At 40.8% G+C, this 27,715-nt stretch overlaps 1 protein-coding gene across 9 annotated transcripts in view; it reads right to left on the bottom strand.

The window, feature by feature from the left end:
* Nucleotides 1–1,063: 1,063 nt before the first annotated feature.
* The window catches only part of RYR2 (ryanodine receptor 2), a 568,842-nt gene continuing 542,190 nt past the window's right edge, over nt 1,064–27,715 (bottom strand). For 8 of the 9 annotated variants that reach the window (XM_074316770.2, XM_074316771.2, XM_074316772.2 and 5 more), the window contains 10 exons: nt 26,596–26,638; nt 22,872–23,005; nt 19,296–19,356; nt 17,932–18,078; nt 15,265–15,399; nt 8,047–8,203; nt 6,666–6,730; nt 4,490–4,590; nt 3,504–3,555; nt 1,064–2,559 (listed from right to left, as the gene is read on the bottom strand). In XM_074316770.2, the coding sequence (XP_074172871.2) occupies nt 2,464–2,559; nt 3,504–3,555; nt 4,490–4,590; nt 6,666–6,730; nt 8,047–8,203; nt 15,265–15,399; nt 17,932–18,078; nt 19,296–19,356; nt 22,872–23,005; nt 26,596–26,638 (991 nt within the window). In that variant the 3' untranslated portion in view covers nt 1,064–2,463. The remainder of the gene's footprint in view (nt 2,560–3,503; nt 3,556–4,489; nt 4,591–6,665; nt 6,731–8,046; nt 8,204–15,264; nt 15,400–17,931; nt 18,079–19,295; nt 19,357–22,871; nt 23,006–26,595; nt 26,639–27,715) is intronic. The other variant, XM_088799091.1, reaches the window with a different exon arrangement.

Below are 27,715 nucleotides of genomic sequence, written 5' to 3'. Positions count from 1 at the left end.
GACAGGCAGTGGGTGGGTTTTAGAATGACCAGCTCTGCTCCCTCACTCTTCCTCCAACACTGATGCCCCAAGTTCACTGCGAGAGGGCGCTCCCTTTCCCCAATTCAGCCTCTTTCCCTCTCTTCTTCCCTGAGCACTCTGTTACCTCCCAGGGTTCGAAAGCCAAGAGCAGTCAATCAGGAGAGTCTACAAGAGTCTGCAAAATCCAGGGGACCACGGGAATTTCTTCACTCACCTGTCACCTGTACTGTTGTTTCCTGTCAACTCTGACTTTGGCATTATACACTGAAGACTCGAATCTATCAGATGTTATAGCCTAAAAAATGATTTATTCCTCTCCACTGTACACTTCCTCTGCAGTGTTTCCTGGCAAAGGGGGACATGCTCTTTGATGTTTTAGGAAGCTGACCTGATTTATTTTATTCAGACTCCTCAAATATAAGATCACCTCCCTGAGTAGGCTCAGAAATGCCAGGGGAGGCCAAACTGCTTCTTTCTCCCCAATAAAAATGATACCAAGTGTGCTCACTTTGGCAGCACACACAGTAAAAAATGATACTAAAGCCCAATGCAAAACCTAGGTACTCCAGTGCTGATGTCGTGCTGATAAGCTGAAGAATGACAGGTGACACCCAGCACAGCCCTTGCACAGAACAAATGTCAAGCAGCAATGAGTGGTTAGTGCCCGGCTCACGGTGTACACTTCTCTTTCCTGTTATCTCAGAAGACAGACCCCTGTTGCTACGGGGAAATGAATTTGCCCTGAGCTTTCTAAAATGAGAGCTGTGTAAAAATGGAACAATTTGATTTTTCTGACATTCGTGGTTTTCAAGAAACCTGGATGACCCCAAAACAGGTAAATGACAGGGTGCGGTAGATGGTTCAAAATGCCTGCTGTGATATTTCACAATCATAAACTCAGCAAACTTGCTTAGGTACAAAGACGTCTGATGGTGTTGATGGCTCGGACAGTGTTGGATGGACCTGTCCATCCAACATGTTAAATGCTAAGCGTTTTATGGTGCATCCCCCTTATAAGTGAAATGGAGACAGGAGAGGGTGAGAAAGTTAGTTAAATAGTTTAATCAGAGCAGTTTTACAATTCTAAAATTAACAAGCAGACTTGTAATAAAAGAGCTCCAATGTTTGCAAAATGACCTTGCTTCCATTCTGAATCTGCCTTTTTATTTGTAAAGATTCGCATTACATTTAAAAGGACTCAGAATGGAGTGACTGATCTGATCATCCATGTTTTCCCCGATGCAACTGATGACGTCCCTGAATGGATATTGCTTCAGCTTGGATATTAAAAAATGGCCCGACAAGAAGTCCTTAACCAACAGCTGGTCACAGGTGGCCGAAAGAAAGAGAAAAACCCACGACGATGTCAAGTGTCAAGTTCATAATGCAACACGTTGTTGGTGTATGACACTGGCTCCAGCTAGACGTTAAGTCCACGGCACTTTACACTATGAAGATAATCCTCGTGGACCTTCTCTTGTGTGGATCAACTTGCAACTGAAGGTTTTCTCTGTTCATTTAAACTTGCATAAGAACATGCAGTGAGTTATTTCTTTTGAAAGTGTGTTTTTTTTTTGCAGTCTTGTTTTTATAGAAAGAGTTCATAAAGTTGCAAGGTTGCATTGGAGCATGACTGAAACAAGGGCAGGAGCAGATGGGGAGGGCGTGTGTGAGTTCAGCGGATGAGAAGAGTCCCTGGTCCTGAGACAGGCTACCCGTCTTTTAAAAAAGTGCACAAACTGCTTTTCTTACCCTCCCCCACCAAAGAAAAAGAAGAAAGGAAAAAAAAAAAAGAAAAAAAAAAAAAGTCACAAAACCAACCTAAGGAAAAAAAATAGTCGATGTAAAGAAAATAAAGATGTGTTTTCATGCACGTATCTTCTGCATAGTTCAACCCACATATAGTAAGGCACTATTTCCCTTCGTCACTGGTGTCCACGCAATCTGTGAAGTGCTGCAGTGCTCTGGGACCCTCATAGTTCCTTCCCGGGTAGAGAAATGAAGAGGCCGATGGGTGTGTCTGCCGCTTCTTTGTGAATGTCCCATCAATCAGGGGACTCCAGGCGTCTCCGAAGGACATCTGTCTGTGTTATGATCGAGTGTCCAGAATGGCTTTCTTTCCAGAGTTCCTATGTTGTCTGTGTATGAGTTTAGATTATTCGTCAGTATTTATTCTCAAAGAAAATACACAAGGTGGGGGGAAAGCACAGTCAAATCCTCAGAAACAGAGCTTTACTGCTCCCAGAAAGCATGTAATGCTGGCAAGTCACAAAATCAGCAGGATGTTTGTGAGACAGAGAGAGACAGACTCAGAGAGTCAGAGAGACAGAGAAGGTTACAGAGGCAGAGAGAGAGGGAGAGAGAGAGAGAGAGAGAGAGAGAGAGAGAGAGAGAGAGAGAGAGAGAGAATGTTTGGGTTTTCAGAGGTGATCTGGGTCTGAGTTAATTTAGCTGGTCTTCATACTGTTTCCGGAAACAGTCCCCTGCTGGGAAAAACTCCCAGCATCTTTCTTGATACATCTTCCAGACATAAGATTCCTGTAAAAGTAAAGGAAATGTATCAACATCATGTATTTCCCCAACATCTGTGTGTCCCCACAAAATAAAAGAAACATTTGCTGTTATATACATCACATACGCATAATTGTGTAATCACACATATACATAGATGTTATTGGAGAAGCCCAAATTCATTCAGATAGTTTCTAACTATATCAGACCTCCCTTATTTCTAGTAATAAACTCACAAATAATCACTCTTCATCCTGAACATAACATTGTGGTATACGTTTTTGAGGGTTCTTTAAAAAGTATTATCATTAATTGTATCCTTTAATTTCAAACCATTAACAACCGGAAGTAAATTTTGTGAAGAGAGAATTTCAAGTAGCCTAAGAAAAACCTTAGACATTTAAGACACAATTATTTTTAGCTGACCATAGTACTGTGGGTTGAAGTTATTTGAAATCAACTGCTACCTGATTATGGATCAAGGACATACTAATGATCAAATGCCCGACTCAGCATATTAGGCTAATAAGAGTTTATTTTTTATGTGAACATTTACTTTTCTACAAAGGTAATCTTTGCACACTCATGCAGGATAACAGAAATTTTATATTAAGATACAATGACTAATACCATGTTTCCCCGAAAATAAGACCTAGCCAGATAATCAGCTCTAATGCGCCTTTTGGAGCAAAATTAATATAAGACCCAGTATTATATTATATTATATTATATTATATTATATTATATTATATTATATTATATTATATATTTTATATAAGACCGGGTCTTACATTAATTTTTGCTCCAAAAGGCGCATTAGAGCTGATTGTCCGGCTAGGTCTTATTTTCGGGGAAACATGGTATCCAAAAGTAATTCCACATCTTCATGTGTGCAATGCACACATGTTGTTCTGACATGTAGGAGTTTTCTCCCCATCATTTCTCTCAGGAGATGGTCACTGTTTACCTACCTGTCCTGTGTGTTCTGTTTCATCTTTATTGATGAGATACATCAGAAAAAACCTACAGAGACAGAGAGAGTCATCAGGACCGACCATGTGGGAATCCCGGCGTAAATGGACGCTCTGGTCTGACTGCGGGCTAACTGTTCCCGCTGGTGCCAGAGTCAGGAATGGGTCAAAAGTGCAGGACACAGCATGCCATGGGACCAAAAGCTAAACCTTCTTTTAAAGTATTTCTCCAAAGGAGCTGAAATGTGTGCACAGATCAAGTTACACCTTCTGGGAGCGGCTCTGTGCTGGGTCCGTGCCAGGCCCCACCTGCAGCCACGTCTGTATTTACTCACAGGGCAGGAATCACGATTCCCATTTGAAAAACCAAGGGTTAAAAACGTTCAATAACATGCTAGTGTCACACAGCTGTGAATTCCAAGGCCCACCTTTTTTGGGGTGTGTGTGGGGGTCTCCAGTGCATCTCCTCTGCTTGATACTAAAACTGGGTCAAAAACAGACCAAAAATAATATTTTCCCAAACTGCAGTTTTGGCTACTCCCAAGTAACAGCCAAATTTCCATGTATAAAAAAAAGAAGCAATTTTTAACTGCATTTCCAATAGTCCCTAAGAGATTTGTGGGTCCTCAAAAAAGAAGAATGGAGGGTCCCACATCTCTTGGAAGCAGCTGGAGGATTCCTAATGAAAACAGGTATGAAGCCAGATATGCCACAAGGCTCCCTGTCTCCCTGAGCAGCTCAGGTCGCATTCTGCTCATCCTCTCCACTTTCCGTGTCTTGTTCTAGAAGGAATCAGCTTCACTTCCTAAATCCACCTGCTCCTGAAGGAAAGGGAACCCCTTGCTGTGGGTCTTTCTCTCAGGGGTATGTAGAGCCTGAGCTCAGTCAGACAAAGGAAAGGAGGTCATCTTTCTCCTGTTCTCCAGCCTGCGAGGTGGGGCTGCGGGTGTGGGGAGGGGCCAAAAGTCAGAGACAGGCACACTCACAGGTAATTGGCCAGGTTGTGCTCCTGCAAGGTGTGCGTTTCAAAGCCGTGGGGCACCGTGTCGAAGTAATCATTGCCTATCCCACAGATGAAGCACTTGGTCTAGAAGAAAAAAAGAATGTTAAAATGTCAGAGTGCAGAAAGCAGAACAAAAGGAGAACACTCAGGGGCAGCTGCATTTACTCATTATATAAAAAGATCACCATGGAAGGGTGTGCCAAGTACGTGCCAATTTCCCTGTTGCCACACTGTATCTCGCTATAGGATTAAGTGACATAGATGCCGGCAGCAAGGAGTAACAGGTGCAGAAAGAAGAGCACGGATACTGCCAGCTGAAAAGTAACATACTGGCCTTATTTTCTCCAGCCTTAGTGAGAAGGCCCAGGCTTGGTGAACACGCTTATCTGTGACATTGAGGAAAGTTATCTAGGCAAGATTGAATGTGTCCGCCACTGAAAATGCAAACGTGTGTCCCACATGGACCAAGTGTGATGACCACGGTGTAAAGGTACAGATGACCTCCTATGAGAAGGACCAAGCCAACACCAAGCCACGAGGCATTCAGGGGGGCTGGTTTGTGCCAGGCACTGTGCCAGGTACACAACTTACTGAAGGACACATACGGGGATAACTTCTAACTCTAGGAACCAAGTGCCCGCTCTTTCTGCTGCCCTCGTCCCACCATGCCTCGCTCCACAGCCTGTAGGCAGCACTTCAGTCCTGCCAGGTGCAGGCTGGCTCCATGGAATCTGAGAGGAGGCAGGCCACCCCTCTATTATTAGAACTTCACATGTATCAACTCAAATGAATTCAAGGACTGTCGACTTTGTGAGGCTCCAGCTGCTCATCTTCCCTGCAAATCAGAAGCTGTTTATTTAATACCACTGGTGGCATGTCTACGATGGCTTAGCTTCTAGGGCCTAGAATCAAGATGATTAAGACAGTCTGTAAAATTCTCTCTGCCTACTGCTCTGTACCTGCCGACACATTCAGCCACCAGGTCTTCACACCACTCAGTGTCTCCTAACTAACCAGGTTCACACCTACCAGTTTCACCCAGGCACCTGCTCTTATTCTGGGTCAGCTCTCAGGTACTCTGTGTGTCACCACGCAACCATCCTCTGGTGACTCATGCTAGAAACCTGGGGCTTACCCCTGCTTGTTCCAAACTCTTTGTCCTCTGCATTTGGCCAACCGACCTAGAGAATGCCAATGGGTGCTTCTCCACCCCCAGTCTTGCCAGTTCCTAGTTTACTCCCCATCTTTTAGACCTCTATTACCTTTTAATATGTAAGTCTGATCACCTTACTCACCTGCTTAAACCCCTTTCTTATTGCACACAGCCCATAAGTTCCACTGCAAATTTTTCAGATGAGTTCTTAGGCTCTGACTGAGCTGGCCTCACACAGGCCCTCACTCTCTCCAGCCCCATCACTAGGAGGTAATGCTTCATCCTGAAACACTTATGCTTCCAAGAACAAATCTGCATAGCAAATTCCCTAAATCCCGAGTTTTGGTATACAAACCTCAGGTGGTGACATTCTCATAGATTCTAACACGAATGGTGACCCTGGAGATGTACATGGTGGGGACGGTGGAGAAGGTGGGAGCAGTGAGGACGGTGGAGACAGTGGGGATGGTGGGGACTGTGGGGATGGTAGAGACAGTGGGGATGGTAGGGATGGGGGAATGGCAGTGAGGGAGGTTACCTACATAGTCCTGCTCTCTCTCTCAGACCCAAACCTCTGCAATCTCCAGGCCTCAGCTTGGGATCCCTTGTCTGAGGAGCTTCCCTGATTATCCAAGAGGAATTGAGACACCAGCCTCAGAGGCCCCAGCACTCAGGGTTTCCTCCCCTGAGGGCATCCACGCTGCTCTGTATTCACCTGTTTACTTATTTGTTAGTGAACCCCCCCCCCCCATTTTGAATGGACAGCCTTCTGCTCCCTGATGGGTGCATGGTGCCATATGACTGTTTGCATGGACCCAGGCCCCGCACAGATCCAGCCTCAAGCACTGCTCAATTTTGTGAATTGCTAGAATGTAAAACAGGCCGAGGAAGCCACACCTTATGTCCTTTCCCCCTTCTTCCCACAGTCAGGATTCCTTGATAAAGAGAATGAGGAAAATGTGTCAGTCAAGAACAAAAAAGCTGAGAAAGAAACAGAGAGACTGACCTCCATGTCTTCTTTGACTTGTTCCTGTTGGTCTCTCAGTTCGCCAAAAGCATCAATAATTAAACCTAGTGTTAAGCAAAGATGCGATTTAATCTTTATCAATCAGAGAATCATAATTAAGTTCATAACTCCTGGCTAATCCTTCCACGGAAGGGAAACTGTGCGGCCAGCCTGGGAAATGCTCAGAACGTGGGAAAAGGGAGCACGTACTTGATGCTCCTACAGAGACGTGGTGTTCTCTCTTTGGGGGTGGGAATATGTGCAGTTACAGGGCCTACACTCCCTGAAATGGGGCTAACAACGAGGTGACAGAGCAGGAAAAACCTTCGGTTAACTTGGTATGGAGACCGCCATACCAAGAAAGAGCAACCGAGATGTACGGTTGTATAGTACAGAAAATTCCACTAAGAGTTTCATGCACTAATGCTGGAAATCCAACATTACTGTATTAACTGTGAGGAATGTGCCTCCAATCATTTTTCCACAAGTTTCTCATAAACTTTCCATGACACTGTCTGTTGCGGCAGCCAGAACTTAACAGCTGCTTCTCTCCTGGGACTGGTTGGCTGCACGTTTTCTTCCAAATGTCTTAATGACTTTGCCCTCTTATGAAACACATTACCGTTATCCTCAATAGACATAAAAAATGGATCATGATTCCTTTAAGCCTGTTCATGTACTACTGTACTGAAAACAGTACCATTTATGCCTGTAGAACTTGGAGATAATATCACATTTATTGACATTTAAGCCAGGAGAAATGTGTAAGCAGAAAAAGATAACATGAGTGATTTTTCTGAGGGAGAAAAGCACCACACTCCACATTACCACGGGCAAAAGGAAGAACTAACGGGTCAGTGTGGAACCGTGGTTGTAAGTGAGGGCTCAGGGGGTTTCGTTCCAGCCCTCACACTTTCCAGCTGTGCCTTTGGGCCAAGAGACTTAGACGCCTTACTGCTCATTTTCTTCAAATGTGAACACCACCACCATCTCACAGGGCTCCTTAAATGTGCATCTTTTTTTTTTTTTAACGTTTCAACAACACTATGACTCCAAGATTTAATCCATCTCCACTTGATAGACCCAAATAGTTAAACAGCTCACCCACCCGGAGTTGTAAAGGCTCGTCAGTGACAGGGCTGGGAATCAAAGCCAGGTAAGTGCTCTTTCCATTGTGTTATGTGAAAGGAGGCCAAATGGACCTGTATCCATCTTCCCCTAGACCCCAAGAAGGCCATGCTTCTCTGTTTTCCCCTTCACAGATTCCAAATGAAGAAAGGCTGAAAGGGAAAGTTCTCCCCAGCTTTTCCAGAAAACACTTGACACGCTTACCCTCCCTTCAAGGTCAGGGAACATGATGGCTCCAGCTCTGCATCCTCACCTTGTATGATGGCCAGGAGGATGACAATTACAAAGAAGAAGAAAGTGATGTCAAAGATGATACGGTAGATCTCGTATTCGTCGCCGGCGGGATCTTCAATTTCATCCCCAATGCCCCCTCCGGCACGAACCCCAACGTACATGTGGAACATGTAGCACTGGGGAGAGAGAGAGAGAGAGATGCCGTCACTTCCTACCATCACTTCCCGGAGGAATGTTCCCATTTCCATCCCACGGCCTCAGGCTCTCTCTCCAGCTCCCAATCCTTGCTCTGGGGACTGTGAGATTCTCTGCATGCTCTGCTGCCTGCTTTTGTTTCAGCATCTGTCATTGTCATGCAGACTCAGCCCTCACAGTCTGGTCGGTTCACAAATGCTACCCCGTACACTCTCTCAGCACCTCTGTCACACCTCGCAGAAAATGTAAAAAAAAATGCCTCACCAGCATCTGGCATACGTAACCCATTAAGATCTCATTAAGATCAACAAATCTGTATTGAATTGCATTGCTCATTTTTTTTTTTTTTTTTTTTTTTTTAAGCATCACAGACCTAGGAATGGGGAAGTAAATGCCCAATGTATAACGCAATGGAGTCTTAGAAATTAAGGTAGAAAAGACAGACTTAACACTCATACTCTCCTCACTTATGTGAATATGACGCTGAAATATTTTTCTACTCTAATATCTAGAATAAAGAAGAAAGACACAGGGAAGAGACAGGGAGGACACTGCAGCTCACTGTTTAAACCCGGAAACATTAAAGCATCCCACGATAAATAGAGCACAAGTGCCCACTGTGGAAAAGGACAAGCTTTGGGGCAGGGCCCCCCCCACCCCAGCACGGTTCACATTTGGGGTCCGATGATTCTTTGTTGTGGGTTCTGTCCTGTGAATGAAGAGTGAAAAGATATGCGGGGCCAGCTGTTCTCGTGGAGACCGCACAGCCTCAACTCATACATCTCAAATTCTCAGATCACCTTAAAAAGCACCAAGTGCTGGCAAAGAACAGGCAGCAAGGTGACACCCACACACTCACAGTTCAACAGCTAATGTATTGATAGATGCAGAATATAAAAAGTTTCCTGTGTCCGATGCCTGGAATTGAATGAGCAGAATTAACTAAAGATTGTGTCACTCAGCAAAGAGGCTTGTCAGTCTGGCACACAATGACCCAGGAGCATTGCGAGGCCGCTGTGCCCTGCCCCTCCAACAGCTGCTCTGCTGGGTCATGGTCTCCTGCACAGGGGCCAGAAAGCCCTTCAGAAACAGCCGATGAGACCGACGGGGTGAACCTGACTATGCACCGGGTCTCCTGAAAACGTGAACATTCAGATTTCAGGGCCAGCTACTGAATCAGTCTCTGGAAGTAAACGTTTGAAGGCAACCACTTTAAAAAACACCTTGGGATATGGCATTCATTTCTTAGTGTGGCTAAAACAGTGCTTGAAATGGTTAACAGTGGATCTCTGGGAAGAGGAAACCTTGTTTTCATATATTCTCATGCATACTGCTGTAATTGTTTTTGCCATATGCATTTCTTACTAAGGAAATATTGGGGTTATATGTTTTTCTCCAAATCTGTCCTCATATGTACTTAACAGTGGCCACAGGAAATTGATAGCATCATTCCTGCAGCTGTGCCCTCTACTTAATGAACTAACAGAGGCCATCCTTTCTGGCCTCACCATACTCTGCTTTGCTTGTGATCCCCGTCTTTGAGCAAGGGACTCCATTTGGACAATCTACCTGGCTCTGGTCTGGCACCTCTCCATGTCTAAGTCTGGCCCTCAGGTGCCCACACCAACACCCATGGTGGGCCAGCAGTGTCACTGTAGTTCCCAGTCTAGGCCCTGCTTGTTTGACACTTACAGGACTAAGACCATCCAGGTGGTTCCTCCTGCTAATTCCTGCTGACCAGGACTTTTGTGGTTGTAGGCTGCTTCCCGCACAGAGTTCTTCTATAGGGATGAGAATGTATTGACTTGTTGCATGAGCAGGATGGTGGTATTCCAACTCATACATCCAACTCTTAGGAGCCGGTTAATATGAGTCCATCCTCAAGAGAATGATTCGCTGTTAGTTTGTAGACATGGATAGTCGGAGACCAAGGATGAGACTAAGTCACCAAAGCAAATGCCTCTTCTTTTCAGTTCTCTGGTCAGCTGTCTCGCCTTTCCTAGCAGTATCCCCATCTCCCCGGTCACCTTCATTCTGTGACCACCCTGAAAGTTTTGAGAAAGGGATTCCACCGTATTTCAATAACAAACTGATGGCTATGATGCAAAAATAGGTACAGTCTTGTGGATTAATTATCGGGACTCGATAAAATACCAAATGTTAAAAGAGCAAAGTGCACAGTACACCTGTGGGATTTTGATACTGATTTTCCCACTCTGACCCTCCCTCCACGCCCAGGCTGTCCCCAGAACCAGCAGAGAGTCACCCTGGTTCCAATGTGAGGCAGGGTGACACCCACTAACATGGCCGCTGAGCTCTCAACTGTCAGATGATCATTCTGCTCCCGAAAATGGAAATGCTTTCATCCACCTTCCTTTTTATAGAATCTGCTTCAAGCTGGATAATAAGAGCTGGCGAATGGAAAGGAGTAATTCTGCAGGACAAAATATATACCCTGTTCAAAAAATCCTGGTAATCGGAAAAGAAGGCGGCTCATGTTACAAACATTGGGAACAGGCAGTTAATTCTCAAGGTGTCCTTATTCTATGCCCCTCCCCGCTCCACCTCCTAAAGGGCTTCATCCTTAGGAAACTCAAGGGGAACCAACTTCAGTGGATTGGTGGAGATCCTTGTAAGAGTTTTATGTCAGCAAAAAAAAAGGAGAGCCAGAGATAGAGAGACAGAGAGATTGAGAGAGGATGAAGTAGAAAGACAGGTCATTTGTTGGGAAGGTGGGATAAAATCAGTGATTTAGAACTATTACCTAAACAGCTTACCTCCTGAGGAATGTACTCTCTCTCTCTCAACCACCTGGGAAGCTTTTTCCAGAATACACATATCTTGATCCCCTCCCTGCAGTTTCTGGTTCTGGGGGCCTGGGGTGGATGTGTAATAGCTGCCCTGGTGATTTCTCTGTGCATCTCAGGGTGAGAACCCCTTCTTTTTTTTTTTTAAATTAAAGTTTATTGGTGTGACAATTGTTAGTAAAGTTACACAGATTTCAGGTGTACAATTCTGTATTACATCATCTATAAATCCCATTGTGTGTTCACCACCCAGAGTTGGTTCTCCTTCCATCACCATGTATTTGATCCCCTTTACCCTTATCTACCACCCCCTCACCCCTTTACCCTCTGGTAACCACTGTTGTCTGTGTCTGTGAGTTTTTGTTTCTCATTTGTTTGCCTTGGAGAACCCCTCCTTTTGAGATGTATGCCCCTGCCCACCCCTTATAGATTCTGAGTCAGGCTCCCTGGTCTCCAGCTACAATCAGCTTTTGTCCAGGACTTCAGAACTTTAGATCACTTTTCACTTTCTCCTCCTAAATTCTTGCAGAAGAGCTTCAAGTTCCCTCAGGATACTGATGGTTTAATTAGATTCCTAGGCTCAAAACACCAAGATCCTAAATAAGCAAGGAAAGAAAGAAAGAAAGAAAGAAAGAAAGAAAGAAAGAAAGAAAGAAAGAAAGAAAGAAAGACAGTGAGGTGGGGAAGGAAGGAAGGAAGGAAGGAAGGAAGGAAGGAAGGAAGGAAGGAAGGAAGGAAGGAAGGAAGGAAGGAAGGAAGGAAGGAAGAAAAAAAGAAATGCAAATGTGAATCGCCAGGTCTGCACAGCCATAGCCACAGCGCCACCTGCTGTAAATTCTGGAGCACTTCAGGGTGAATCATGTCCCTGTGAAAACCTGCACTTGTCCCTTCAGACCCCAAGAAACAACCTGAAACAACAGGCCACGGAAACTCAGGGTGATGTGGATACAAGGTGAGGCGAGGGAGGAAACCTCGTCTCTGTGAGAACACTGGACTTCACCCTGTGAAAGGGAATGTGAGGGAGACCAGCACAAAGCAGGGATTCTCTCTGGAGAACTGATTCAATTACACGTGCCACTGCCGGCCACACTGCTGTCCTGCTGGCCGCTTGCTTATACCAGTCTCTAACTTCATGAACGTGACAGTACATGATTGGTGACATTTTGAACGTGGTTGGCGTTTCAAACTCTTGCTGCACAAGTATTGGTAAGAGGCAAACTGAACGGGGTGTTTAGACCTGACACTGTAAGGTCTGTCCAGGTGGTGTGGCCCCTGAAGTGGGAGTTTTGTGGACAATCAGCTAGATGGGCCTGTCTGGTCTGGTGATGGGCAGCAGTGAGGAGCCTCAGCTGAGAGGCGGCTGGTGTCATGCAACTGATTTTCCTCTTGAAAGAAAGCAGCAACGAAGCTGTGCACGGACGATGCCTCCAGCCTCGCCCAGCCAAAGGCTGCACAGAACATTTCCTATGAAAGAGAGATGTCAGCACCCACACAGAGCTGAGCGGGGACACTCTCACCCACTAGGACAGAAACTCCTCACACTGAACAAAATCCAGGCCTCGTTCAGTCCCGAGCCCACAGGTGGAAACACCAAGACGCCTTCTTTCCTCCTCCTGGCGTGAGGCAAACTCTCTACCTTCTCTCCCCACCTCCCATGTAATCGGGTAAAATCAACCAGGTGACGGCGGCCGTCTCCTTAGCCCACCTCTTGTCCAAATAATGCACAGCTTCTTCAAACGAACAAAAGCAGTGGGAATTCACACAGGAACAAGAGTCCCATGTGGACATCTGTGATGCTATTAGCACCACGCAAACAATGTCAGATGTGACTCCTGATATGCAGAAGAGACCAGGACGCTACAGGGGTCTTCCTGTGGTAGTAGAAGGGTCTCAGGTGACATACTGTCCCCAGCATCTAACACAGGCCACCAACTATCACCACCTGACATCACCCCTATTCCCACCAGTCCTGAGGAAGTCCTTGAGCACCACACCCTCTGGGATTGCGCAAGCTCAGTGCAGCTTTCTGACCCGAGGCCGATGGATTTTGAGACTTAGAATCATGAGATGTGTCTCCTCGAAGGGAAATTGATCTCCCCAGAGTTACTGTAGGCAAATGACCTGAGGTCAGTACTTACTGACCCTCCTTCATGCCCCGTCACCACCCCCAGTCTCTGCTCCCTGACCCTGGGCAGCTGCTACCCCATGTCTTTAGCATCACCGGATAGACAGAAGGTGGATATAAAGGCAGCTCACAGGAGGAAGATGGAAGGTCTCTAAAGTCTCCTCCTTCCATGGCATGGAACTGGTGGGGATGTGGGGACGCAGAGGGGTGGTAAGTGTCACATGTTAGTGACCCTGGTGGTGGTCACTACTAGTGACCAGTCTCTTATTGCATAAGTTTTTTCTCTCCCTGATCTGTGGTCCTACTCCCCGTAGGAACCCTTGTAACAGTTTCCTATGTTTCCTTCCAGAAAAGCTGTATGCAATTCTAGCGTATGTAATATATACATTCTAGCACGTTGGAGTGTGAGTGTAGTCTTACACAATCAGGATTCTATCACAACACTCTTCAGTGTCTTGCTTTTTTCCCCACACTTAAGTGTAATTTGTATGTCCTTCCTTAGCAACAGGTATAGATTTATCTTATTTTTAAATAGTTATGTACATTCCATCATATAGATTTACCATGATTGATTCATCAATCAGCACTCTATTGATGATAATTTAGATCATTTCCAATTTGCGATAGCAGCTATTCTCTTTGAACATACATAGGCCTATTGGTGAATAGACGTTTAGGTCAATTACTAGCAATGGAACTCACAGACCAAAAGGTACTTAAAAATTTGATAGATATTGCAAAATTTCTCTAAAATTGCGTTAAATTCCCAACAAGTGTTCATGAAAAGTGCCAGTTTTTCCATCAATTCAACAACTCTGGGCATTAACAAACTTTAATATTTTGCAAACCTGACAGGTAAAAGGTGGCAACTGATTGTTTTGATTTGCATTTCTCTAATTATGATAGACGCTAAACATCCTTCCCTATTTATAAGCTGACTGAATTTATTTACTGTGAATTGTCTAGCCATATAATTTCCTCATTTTTCTATTTGCTCATTTATTTCTTCTTACTGATGTGACGAGGATTCTGTAAATTAAGGATATTGGCCCTCTGTTATAGTGTTGAATGTTTTTTTCCCTGTTGGTCATTTGTCTTTAAGACTGCTTATAGTTGTTTCTTTAGAATGTAAGTTTTTATACTTTCATGGATGCTAAGGTTTTATGTCATGCTCAGAAATACCTTTCCCCATCTAAAAACTGTTATTAATGTTATTAGTTCAAATATCAAATTCTGTTCTCACTTTTATTTTTATTGTATTTTTTTTTTGCATTGAAATATTTGTTCCATGCAGAATTTATTTTGATTTAAAGAAACAACGTTGATATCCATTCTTAGCCATTTTCCCCAAGTGGTGTGCCCATGGTACCAATACCATTTATTGCATTATTTTTCATTCCATGATTTCGAAAGCCACTTTTATCATATTTTTAATTTCCATGTGCATCTAAATCTATTTCTAGACTCTAATCTGTTCCATTGATTTGTCATTCTCCAGCATAAAAACTGTCTTAATTACTAGTCTTTACAGTATTAATAGTTCTCGTTACTCTTTTGGGACATCTATTTTTTCTAGAGTAATTTTAGTTTAAATGATGTCTCATTTATTTACTTTACCACTGCCCCCAATTACGTAGGCATCTCAATTTGGAGCTCAGTGAAGGAGTCATCCTTCCAGCTAGAGGTACAGACTTGATCTAATTTCCCTTCCCTATCTAAGATCTCAGGTATGGTCATTTCTGATTTACCTGTATCAGAGAGGCAGGTTAGAGAACAGTGATAAAACAACATGAGAGCTTTAACATATGCTGATTTCAAAACCTCGACTAGGCAGGTAATTTAAGCCAGATATTCAATATAAAAGCACAAACTAACAGTTCTATTAAAAGATATATTTTGGACTTAATTTCACTTAAAATCACTAAGGCAAATAAATAACTAAGATTTCAAAATGTTCCCCAGGGAGATAATTTTCCCTGCTGCCCTGGAACATATGAACGACAGGTTCACATGAATCCTTCCAGCTATCCCTACTTTACTCAGGAATTCTACTCAGGTCCGGGCTGGTGCCACAGGTGTGCAAAGTTGGCAGAAAAGTGTACGAACTCACCGTTAGCATATCATCACATTTCATATCTGGCGTATCACCGTCTTCACTTTTATTGTAGAATTTTCGGAAAAAGTTGAATGCCACGACAGTATATAGGTATACGACAACAGCTAATAAGCCGACGGTTAATACCAGCTGGAAAGCAATGTGACATTGAATATGTATTAGAAATACGAGTCATGTGACATCAGTGTGCGAGGGGAGCGCTCTGTAAGTACAAACCTGGATTTACTGACACGAAGCTAATGGGATCCATACCTCATCTACCTTTCTTACCACCCAGGGGGGGATCTGTTTTCATATTCTCTTCATTTTATCAAGTTGTCAGTCTACTTTAGGCAAAACTTGACCAGTTAATTGGCTAATGAGTGCATACCATAGCTGGGTTATAAATACAATTGGATTTCATTTCACATCCAAATTCATATTACTAATATTAGCAAGCAGCTAAAAATGTTCATTTTTCTATCTTCTAAATATTTGGTACTAGATACTGCATTATGTTCTTTTTATAAGGTCTATTCCATTTAAATTATTTACATTCCTAAGTAAAGCTATCTTATTTTTATGGTAATAACTATGTATCGTGCCAGGTGGGTACTAGACTAGTCAGGGGGATTCATTTTGTAAATTATATAAATGTCTAACCACTATGGTACACCTCAAACTAATATAAAATAATATTGAATGTCAACTATAATTGAAAAATTTAAAAAGAGGGGGAAAAGATGAAGGGGAATAAGAGGCTCAAATTTCCAAGTATAAAATAAACAAGTCATAGGGATGTAACGTACAGCACAGGAAATATAATCAATAATACTGTGATAGCATGGTACGGTGTCAGATGGTTGCTGGCCTTATCATGGCGATCACTTCATTAGGTATATAAATGTTGAATAACTATGGTGTACCCTGAAACTAATATAATACTGTATGTTAGCCATATTTTAATGAAAAACTTAAAAAAATTAAAAATTATATCATTTTTGCTATGATAGTAAGATAGGTTGTAATCTTAAAACTAAGTAAGAATCTGCATTGCTTTTAACATTTGGGTATACACAACTGTTAATAATATGTAATATAAATATTTAAAAATAAAACTGAGAAGTTGTGCTTTGTAAATATAAAGTGAAAGACACTTTAATAGGTGGTAGCCATCACTATTTGAAGGTCAATTATTTTCAAATGTTACAGTTTAAAAGGTCTTCTTTTAGCTCTATGTAATCTTTTTTTAATTCCAAACTATACCTTTAGAGAATATGTATATGTTAAAAACGTGACTTTCACCTAGTTGGTGAGAATATTTTTCTGGTTATATCACAAGAATTCTAAAACACTATTTTTTATGTCACTTCCCTCGATAACAACACAACCCTTTGCTCTTGATGGCATCAGTATATACTAAGCCTTTTACAGATCACTTTATAATTATCCTGAGAAAACATGTTTTATCAACAGAGGGCTTAATTCACTTCTATAAATTAAGTGCAAAGCCACTGTAAATTTCTACATGTTTACTTATAAGGACTATTAAGTTCTACATACTTCTGCAAATGAAAAACTGATACTTCAAAAGTAAAGGAATAATCACAAAAAAAAGTTTAGAAATTAATTAAAAGTAGCGCGAGATCTTCTGTGTGAAACACACAATAGATTCAGCATCTCAGTTCTCTAAATATATTAGGATCTCAAACCAATTTACTGGATGACTGATGACTCAGCATCATATATTTTTTGTCACTGGACCCACGACAGGCCACACACATCATACTCAGATTCAGACACTAAAATGACAAATATAAGAACAGTGCTGAAATTTAGAACACTAAAGATCATGATAATGTGAATTTACTGTGGACACAGTTCAAGATTTTTTGGAGGGGCACTGATTGAAAAATATACTGGATTATAAGATTCTGGAAAAGAAGGACTCTGTTAATCTAAGTAACATAGCATGTGTCACCTCCCAGTGGACACTTGATAAATAGAGAATGAATCAATAAATACATGCTTCTCAAGTACGTTTATTAATAATAAAAGTTTTAACATTGCACTTGGGTTCCATTAAAACATAAATTGATTATCTGGAATTCAGCCAGTTTTCCTCCAAGTTAAGTATGACCTTGTCAAGTATGAAATATTATTATTCTTTTTGTCCAATTCAAAAGTGAAGAAAAGGTCCCATGAATAATCCAGTTTTGATATATTACATTAAATTAGGAATATGGCACCTCATGTTTCTTACTAACACGAGTGTGTCGGGACACAGCAACACATTTGGGTCCCCACAGTGTCACGTGGAGCAAACAACGTATTGGGACAAAAATGACAAGTGTTGTCCCAAGTGCTGAATGTGCAGGGCCTGTGCTAAATCCTCCATGTTCTCAAAAACTCTATAAAGTAGGTCCTCTTACTGTATTCATTTTATAAAAGGGGGAGAAGAGATCTAAAACATTATCAGTTATCCAAAGTCACACAGACTTGAATGCAGGTCTAGGGGCCTCTCAAACTCCTCATGGTTTATAAGAAAAAAAGTGCAGCTCCTCCGTTCAAAAAAATCTTTAAACCTGTATATTGTCATTGGAGATTTGGCTTTATATTTGTTGGTCTATGGGTTTGTTGCCTTTTCAGTGTTTGTAGGAGGAGAAAAAGGTAAATTCTTACCTGTTTGCCATTGTGAGTCACTGATGACAAGATGGTTCTCAACGTCTTGAACCCCATGGCAATGTCAAGAAGGTGAGCAGCGAAAAAGAAGTTGTTATAGTGCCCAAGAATGGACATGGTCATGTACCAGGCAAGGTAGAGGAAGGACTGTGGGGAGGAACCAGGGGAAGCATGTCAGAAAACAGAACATGGGACAATTGGCATGAGCTATTCTGGTTCCATTCTATTAGAATCACCCCATTTACTTTATCTTCTTAGACTATAAACATAGAATTCCAATGATATGATCAGGCCTCCTTTTTATTCAGGTGAGTTGCTTCCACTATTAGAGAAGAAATTAGCGGCAAGACACGTTATTAACAGGTGACACTTCTAGAACACACTTATAAGACTCAGTTTTATGCTCTTAGGAGAATTCTGGGCCCATGGCTGGGTGAGGTGGGGCTAGAGGCAGGAGACTTTGCGGGTGTCAGCAGTCTTTAGGAGAATGGAACTCATGTCCACTCTAAGTCAATGCTACAATGACAGTGAGATTTGGGGACAAAATGAGCTGTGCAGGGAGGAGAAGCACAGAGGCAGGACAGAGGATGGCCTGAGGGTCTGATCCATTCCTGGGGTATGAGGCGGGTGGGAGAACCAGGCAGCGGCCAGCAGGGGACGGCTGAGATCCCACGGCAGAAATTTATAGCTGACCTGTTTGGCCAAGCCTCATGATTTTCGCCAGCAACTTACCAGAGCCAGCAAATGGGAACATAAAACAATCAGTAGTAACAATTATTTAAACTGAAAATTCTAAGAATAAAAAATGTGAAGCTATTAAGCAAGCCAGGACAGTCAAATGTGATGGTCTGCCCTGGCAGCTAGTGGCTTTTAGTAACAGATAATATTCTTCATTATATTTGGATATATACTTAGGCCCTATGTTTATTTCATAGGCCCTTAGGCTCTTGGGTAAAAGAAGAATCAATCAAGAAGAATACAATAATGTATTTAATTTGGGGGAAATTAAAATTTATCACAATGAATGTTTTTAATTTTTTATGTATTTAGAATATTCTTTTTAACATCTACAAAATGTTGATGCATGCCATTGCCCAACTGAAACCTAAATGAAAATACACATTGATGTGCATCTCAGTTTCTTTTCTTATGTACACAGATTTTCATTTTAATCTTTCAGCTATCGAAAGAAATGGAACAAGAGGTGGGCTGATTAATCACATATTTCCGTGGGTCCTTCCCATCTCTGTTCTGATGAAATGAACGGACGTTTGAGTGACTCTCTTAAGTGACCATCTCTCTGCCTGCAGAAGCCTGACACCCAGCCAGTGAGCGAGCTGGTACGCAGAAGCGAAGCCCCTTACGTTGTCAGTGAAAACAACTCCGAGTTTCCACATCTGATACTTGACATCGATGGAGTTCAGGCTGGAAAGACAAAGGAGAAGCGTTTGTACAGCTTCCAGAGCCTGCTGCAGTCACTTCCCAGGGGTAAGCCTGGCACCATCCCAGGAGATTCGTTCTAGCCCAGGTGCTGGGGCAGAGCCGAGAGCTCTGGGGACCATGCATCCCAGAATTTTGTGAGGCTTTTTCAGAGGGATCTTGGAAAACAAACAAACTAAACATCATCACCTTCGTCTTCTATTATTTAAGAAAAGTCCTTTCTTTTTCACTTTTCTTCTCCTCCATTAAATATGAGCTCAGCTCACTTTGAATGTGACAATTATTCCTGGGAACTGTACTAAATTAACCACCATCTGGGCATCCAGTTTCCTCACTAATTTACATTATACATTGGTGACTGCATTCCAACAGAATAATTTTTACTTCAACTAATAAAAATTTGCATAAACTTCCACAGTGATTTTACAACTACTGATTTTGCCAGTGAAAGGGCCTTTTCATTTTTTGTTTCCTTTTGTTTTCAGAAACCTCACCTTCTGCACCCAAGAAGGAATCTATCCTTTCCCTGCCTCCACAGCACTTTGTAGACCCCTCCCTTTACTGTTGTCCCCACACTGTTCCTTAGCTCCAGGTGTATGTGTGTCTTTCTGCCTCTCTCACTAGTCTGTGAACTCACCAATGCCCAGAATGTCATCTCACAATAAATCTTAACGTAAATATTCATGATCTTTGCAGATTAAAATGCAAGTAGATTAAAACATACCATTTAATTTTCATTTTTTTAGAACTTGCCACTGATTTATGAGCTAGAAATTATAACTTTGTCAGCCTTTCCAATATCCCAGGTAATTGATATGACAGAATAGGATATAATAAACTATAATACAATATTAGTATTATTTTCAAAAGGCCTTCTCTAGATTTACTGTTTTAGTCTTTAATTACTTCTTTAGTCATTTCTTTTAGCTAGGCTAATCTTAAATTATAAGTGCTAAGATAAGCAGTTGCTAATCAAAGCTGACTTCTTAGGAGAATTTTCCCAAACAGTTAAGGTTTGATTTACCATAGCCTAGGATTTTTTTTTTTTTTTTTTTTTTTTTGGTAAAAAAGTTAAGTTGCTTTTGGGCTACAATTCATTTTATTATTAAAGAATATATTTTTTTAAAGTTCCATGGATATTTACAATGAGTTTCAATATAAGAATAATTTTTATTTAAATGAAAAATATCATAAGAAACAAATAATCAGGCAATTTGCAAGTGAACATGATTATTTTCCATGAAAGCAAACTATTGGTTGGTGCAAAAGTAATTGCGGTTTTTGCAGTTATTTTTAACCTTTTAAACCACAATTACTTTTGCACCAACCTAATAAAACAAAATAAGGGTTTACATTAGGAAGTCTGAATTTCCATGGTAGTTTCTTGCTTTGTTAAAATAACGATTAGCCTTACGATTAGTTATGTCCATGCTTATCATACATTAGGGTGACGAGTTTGCTATCCACATCAGTAAGTAGCATATCCTCTCTGTAGTGCAGTGATACTGTTTGGATGGGGCTGACCACACCCCCGGATGGGCCTTAGCTGCCCTGGGCCAATCAGGGCAGGGTCTCCCCTGGCCACAGGGTCGGGCTCAGGGGGGAACTGTAAGCCAGAAGCTGAGGAGTTTGGTAGATAGCTTTGAGATTTGAGTTTCCCTCTTACTCCATGAAGACACAAGTGACAAAGCATGTCTGCTTTCTGGCTTCTGGTAGCCATTCTATTCCCAGGAGGCAAGATGGCCACCCATTTAAATGTGCACATACCAAGCCCTATATATTTGATTGATAGATAAATTCATGCACAAATAGATACATAAATCTGCCTCATTCAATTGTTCAGATTGGGATAATATTCATATAGAAACCAGATAGTCTTTTGAAACCTGATCTTTCTCATACAGGGACACTGCATTAAATACATGTAAATATTTCTCCTACTAATGTATATCATTTACAAGATCTTTATGGGTCTGCTTTTATTATCCATATTTAAAGGTATTAGTAAACCCCACAATTTCTGGGTACTTTGCTAGGGGTCAAAGTTGCAAACATTTACTATGTAAAACAGTAAGAAATTCCACTAATTTAAAACTAGTTGTTCATAGTAGAAAAGCAGTCTAAAATTTCCTTTGATTTCTTTCAAGCTTATTTTCTAGAGTCACAAACATGACCATGGAAAATGCATAATTCAGTACAATTATTTAATTCCGCATTGCTCATCAGGGACCGGAACACATGGGTAGGAAGCTCCGCCCACTCACACCACAGTCCTTAGATAACATCCTAACAAACGGGACTTAGTTCCCCGAGGACTGTCACCTGCTTCATCTTATACACAGTGACTCAGTCTTTAAGTACACATTTGTTTTCTTAAAGCATCCAAGAAATATTTTGCATCTAAAGTGAAAGTTTCTGTCATATGTCTGCTTATGTAACTACTTTTCAACTGGGTGCTCAGCATTTTTAAAGGTAAAATATGTATCTAAGACAAAATAATATTGTTTTATAGAAACTTAGAAATCTATGCTTTCAAAAGCAATCATTGATCCCTAACTGACTGAGACAATAAATACACAGATGAGAAAGGTTGATGTAATATAAAGGGAAGGTAACTATTAGATTCTTCTAAAATTGCTAAGTGGTTACAATAAGAAATTACATATTTAAAAGCATATATACTGCGAATTTATTCCAGAATTGCAGTTGCTTAAATTCACAAAATAGATATATCTATAAAGATATATTTGTGTGTGTGTGTGTGTGTGTGTGTGTATATATATATATATATATATACACATATATATATACTCACATTATACGTGTGTGTGTGTGTGTCTGTATGCATGTGTGTGTGAAATTCAATTTCAGGTGAATTCAATTCAATAGGTTTACATTCTTTAGTTATAGCATATCATTCCATTACATGGAATAAACTTTACAAATAACAATACAGCAGCATCGTATTTCTGACATATAAAGTCTTTTCTAGTTAAATAAAATCCAATAATCATAATTAAAGGATATGAACTTTGAATATTTCTATTAAAAGGGCTACATAGTTCCCTTTTTCAAACTTAAGAAAATTAACTTCTTTGCAAACAAAAAGCACCAGAAAACAGTCATGCATTGTACTTTTGCATATGTTTGACTTAAGTGACATTTAAGGATAGAAAAGGCAAATTAAATAAAGAGCGCGTGTGTGTATATATATATATATATGTGTGTGTGTGTATATATATATATATACACACATATATATGCTTTATGTAAATAATGAAAAAGTTACCTCCAAAAATCAATAGAAAAAAAATTCAGTCATTCCACAGCTCAAAAGACCCAGAGGAGTCACAGTAGGCCTTCTGTGCACCCTGTTTCTCTCGTCTCCCTATTCCCCTGATATTGAAGGAATGGAAACCGAGGCACCTGCAAGTTCAGGCTGTTCTAATGTTTTCTCCTTTCAACCGAGACCCACAGGACAGAGCACAGGTGACACTCACACGGCCGACAGGGAGCTGTCTTTCTTTGGCTTCTTCTTCTCCCGGGCGTCGCTGAAGTCCAGAGCGGCTTTGTCCATGCCAAGTAACTCACTGATTCTGTCCCGGCCATAGAACTCTCCATATTTATCCATAACCTGGGGGGCAGAAAAAATAGCATTTTATTGGCCTCAACCATTTTACTGGCCTCAACCATTAAGTAACCTCATGTGTGTCTGTGCGTACAAACATGTGATTATTTTATCCTTAATATATATGAGGTGTGATCACAAAATATGGTGTTTAAATAAGAAAAATGTATTCCAGTAAAAGACACATTGCCATTAATCCCCCTCAAAATTCTCCCCCTCGCTTCAAACACACTTATCCCATCATTCTTGCCACTGTCTGAAGCAGTTCTGGAAGTCCTCTTTTGTCAGTGTCTTTAGTTGCACTGTTGTGGCTGCCTCAATGTCCTGAATCGATAAAAACTGTTTTTCTTTTATGGTCATTTTGACTTTGGGGAAGAGCCAGAAGTCACACTGTGTCAGATCCAGTGAATAAGGTGGATGAGGATACACTAAGGTTTTTATTTGACAGAAATTGCCGTACCAGAAGCGATGTGTGACACAGAGCGTTGTCATGATGGAGGAGGAAGTAAAGACACTCATGAAAGAGGACTTCCAGAACTGCTTCAGAAAGTGGCAAGAAGGATGGGATAAGTGTGTTCAAAGAGAGGGGGGTATTTTGAGGGGGATTAATGGCAATGTGTCTTTTACTGTGACACATTTTTTAAATTTATATATTTACCATATTTTTTTAACACACCTCATATTGCTCTTATATTCAAGTTCACTTAAAAATCTAGTTTATGGCTCATCTCCTGTGATCACACTGCTTCAGATTTAAGCAAACTTACTGCACTTTAAATAATACCTAGCTGAGGAAGAAGATTTCTAATTAAAGAGAAGAAGGCATGTGAAAGGAAGAGGGTGGGCTGAAGTAAACAAGTAAAGAAGTCGAAGAAAATGGAATGATAGAAACTTCTACCAAATTCATACTTTGTGCCAGGAATTATGCTACGAACTTGGACATGCTTTCCCTCACGTGATTGTCACAATATGTAAATTTTGTGTTATTAGCATCCTATTCTGCAGATCAAGAAATGTGTCTTAAAATGTAACATGCCCAAGGCAGCTAAGCTTGGGTAGTGCTGGACTCCCAAAAGTGACCTGCACAGACCACCGCATGCCATTGGGCTGGCCGTTCAGTGACAGGGGGTTAATTAAAACTCCCTTCCTTGGTCTGGAGTGCAACCGTTCAAAACTCCCTGTATCATACTGAGCCTAGAAATTCTTCAGTAACACCTGAACCTGGAACCTTGTCACCATCCTCTGGTCCTCAGTTTAATTCTTATCTAGTGTAGATTCCATGTGCATTGTCATTAGAATCACATCTTAGCAATCCTGCGGCTCCTGCCCCTCTCTCCTTCTGTCATGTTTGGCTGGCTTTGCCCATATGTCCCGTTTTTAGGTCAGTGCTTAGCCTGGGCTCACCACTCACCCTTGAGCTCAGTACATGTGACTCTGTGATACGGCTGCTCTTGGCCTAAAGTTTGTACATCATGAGAGCCCCACATGACAGTGAAGCTAGAAAGGATGGGAAAAGTAAAGAACAAAGAGAGGATCAGCAACAAATGAGGGAAGAGGGGCAGGAAAAAAGGAACAGCAATACAGAGAAACAAAAGGAATGAGAATGATGGGAACGGAGGAGGAGGAAGTTAAAGGAAAAGATCAGCGTTGACCAAGGAAAAATACATAGACGGACAGAATGAGCAGAAATAAAAACATGGCCTTTTATAAATGTGTACAATCAGGTAAACAAAAAGAAAACAAAGGAACAATGGTATTTAAAAAGCCTATGACGTATATACAATGAAATATTACTCTGTCATAAGAAAAGATGAAATACTGCCATTTGTGACAACATGGATGAATCTTGAGATTATCATGCTAAGCGAAATAAGTCAGAAAAAGTCGAGAACCATATGACTTCACTGATAATGAGATATAAAACTAAAAGTAACAAATGAACCAGACAAACAAAAACTCATAGACACAGACAACAGTTTAATGATTACCAGAGGGTAAGGGGGATGGTAAAAGAGGGTAAAGAGGGTTAAATATATGGTGATGGAAGGAGAACTGACTCTGGGTGGTGAACACACAATGCAATATATGAGTACAGATGATATATTATACAAATGTACACTTGAAACCTATGTAATTTTACTAACCAATGTCATCCCAATAGATTTAATAAAATTTTAAAGTCTTTGAATATAGAATATTTAGGTTAATTAAAACAATTTGTTTTGCATTATTCTCATAGCACTAAATGGGCCGGTCTGATCAGAGGGGGCGGGTTTCTCTATGGATTGTATTCTCACCCCCATTCCCAGGAGAGCAAACAGGGTACTGCAGTAGGAATGTCACAAATATTCTGAGCTGCAATTACAATCTATCTGTTTATTTAACTCTAAATATACAGTTTCCTTCAGAGAAACTCTTCCTTTAATAATGTAGAAGCTCCTTCTTATTTCTGTTAATGAGAATAAAATGGTCAAATAATCTATTTAAAATTATTCTTTCAAAGCTTTTGCCTAATTTTGGTAAACTCATATGCAGTCGTGTGAGGCTACTTAAAATGTCAGGTCACAAGGAGATAGAAACTTGAACCAAAATAAAAATCAATGAACACCCTGCTTATTTCAGCTAGAAAGTCTTGCTATTAAAAAAAACAACAACAAAAAAAACACTCAATGTGCTTAATAATGTACTTGATTTAAATCCTTGGTGTGAGCTTTCTATCCAACCTCAGATTGGTAACAAAAACTCTGTGGCTGCCAGTCGCCAACCACCCTCTGAGTAGCACTAAACAAATGGAATTAAAGGGAAAAAACACTTTATTGAACAAGTCTTTGTGGCCACACTCCAGACTGTGTGCCTTGGAGCTAGAACTCATCATGGCACACAGGGTGATGGAGTCAGTCCGACCCTCAGAGGGGCTCCAGGAGTTAGCAGGAGCTAGGGAATAAGATACCGTATTTTACACCATGCAGGGACTGCTACACCCATTCTTTCATTCAAACAAGTGATCTACATTAAAATCCTGTGTGGTAGGAAGAGTAGAGATGACCCGTGACTCTCCAAAACAGAGCTTTGCACCACGATCCACAGATAAACCCCACTCAGTGTTCTTTCCACCACCTCTGATGAACCAGAAGAACAAAACTTCATAAAGCAAGATCTTTACGGTTTATACAAAATAAAGGAAATTCAGTTCTTGGTTGCCAGGCAACAACTTTACTTCTTTAGTATATAGGAGGGTCCGGGCCCTGGGAATTTCTCAGCTGTCTTAACAGCGATGGCTGGGCTCAGGTTACCCAAGTAATCTCAGAGAATTCTCAGCAGCTCTTGCTAATATCTGGACCGAGCACTGATTATTCACCTGAGTCAGAGGAAGGGTGGATGGAGCTTGTCTATGTATTTTGTAGCTGAGAATATGGAGTTCTCACATGTAAGTTTTCAAATTCAAATTCAATTCTACTGCATTTTGAAATGACATTTAACAGGCAGAAAAAGCACACCCCAATATCTCATAGTCCATATGACCCACATCAAATTCAAATCTGAATTGCACTTTAGGGGAGAAAAATAGAGAATTTATTTCTTCTAAGAAGTATTACCTTTCTTTTAACAAATTTGTCCCAGTAGTTGTTGGGAAATGACCTAAAAGACATAAAAGCATGGAAGTAAAGGAGTATCATTTTAACAAATAATAAATAACAATATATTATTTAGAATATACAAAATACTTAAAATAATATGTAAACATATATTCTTCCATTCATGAAAATTAGAAGGAATTTTTTTCCCATCTTATCCCATAGTTTTTCTATATCATGGACATATAAAATATTATGTTAAATATTAGCATATCAATATATACATGTAACTCACAAACAGGCTCAAGGCTAATATTTTCATGGAGAACATCAGCATATTTATTAATAAGCAATCTTGTTACTATTTTATTTACTTATAATGTCTCAATATATACACTTGTCAATTGTCTTTAAAAACTAAACTAAAAATCTGTCATTGTTTTTCCTATTAAGTAAAACACCTCATTCTACCAGTTACCCTCAAGGAAACTTTGATCATGGAACCAAAACGTGACGCTGGCACCTTAACTGGAACAGAGCTCACTGAAGAGGACACACTTAGTTCAATTCAGTATTAACAGCTGAACAAAACACAGAACATTCCGAGTAAATATTTACTATTATTCACAAACAAAGCATCCCCATTTGAACATTCAAAACCTATTAGAAATGATAACTTTTTAAAAATATGCAAAACTAATCATAATAAAAAGAAGATATTTCACCCTGGAGAAGTGCAAACTACTCCAAAAAATATTGTATCACTAACATTTTTAATGGTGGAAAATTCTACTTTGTGATGGATTTCTACCTGGAACAGCAGCTAAGAGTCTGGGTCTTAATCTCACAAGGCTAACTAACGAATGTCTTGAAAAAGTATTTTTCCTGTCTTATATTTTACGTGTCATAATCCTTAGCTCATTTTATGTTAGGCTACTTAATAGCACCAACTGACAGCTTAAAACTTGGATACATTAAAAGTTTGAAATTCAATATCTTTGCTTTTAATGCTCCAACTCCTTCCTTAATAAATAATCTGTGCTTCCTCTCTGCTTTGGGACGAGACGACCCCACCCGTCAGGTGAAACCTCCAGCTGCACCCTTTCCTGAACACTGAGTGAGGAGATAAAGTTCCCTCAGG

This window comes from Rhinolophus sinicus, chromosome 6, assembly GCF_057876585.1.
Source record: "Rhinolophus sinicus isolate RSI-liver-muscle chromosome 6, RSI-T2T, whole genome shotgun sequence".
Taxonomy (NCBI): domain Eukaryota; kingdom Metazoa; phylum Chordata; class Mammalia; order Chiroptera; family Rhinolophidae; genus Rhinolophus; species Rhinolophus sinicus.
This window is presented reverse-complemented; position numbering and strand designations above follow the sequence as displayed.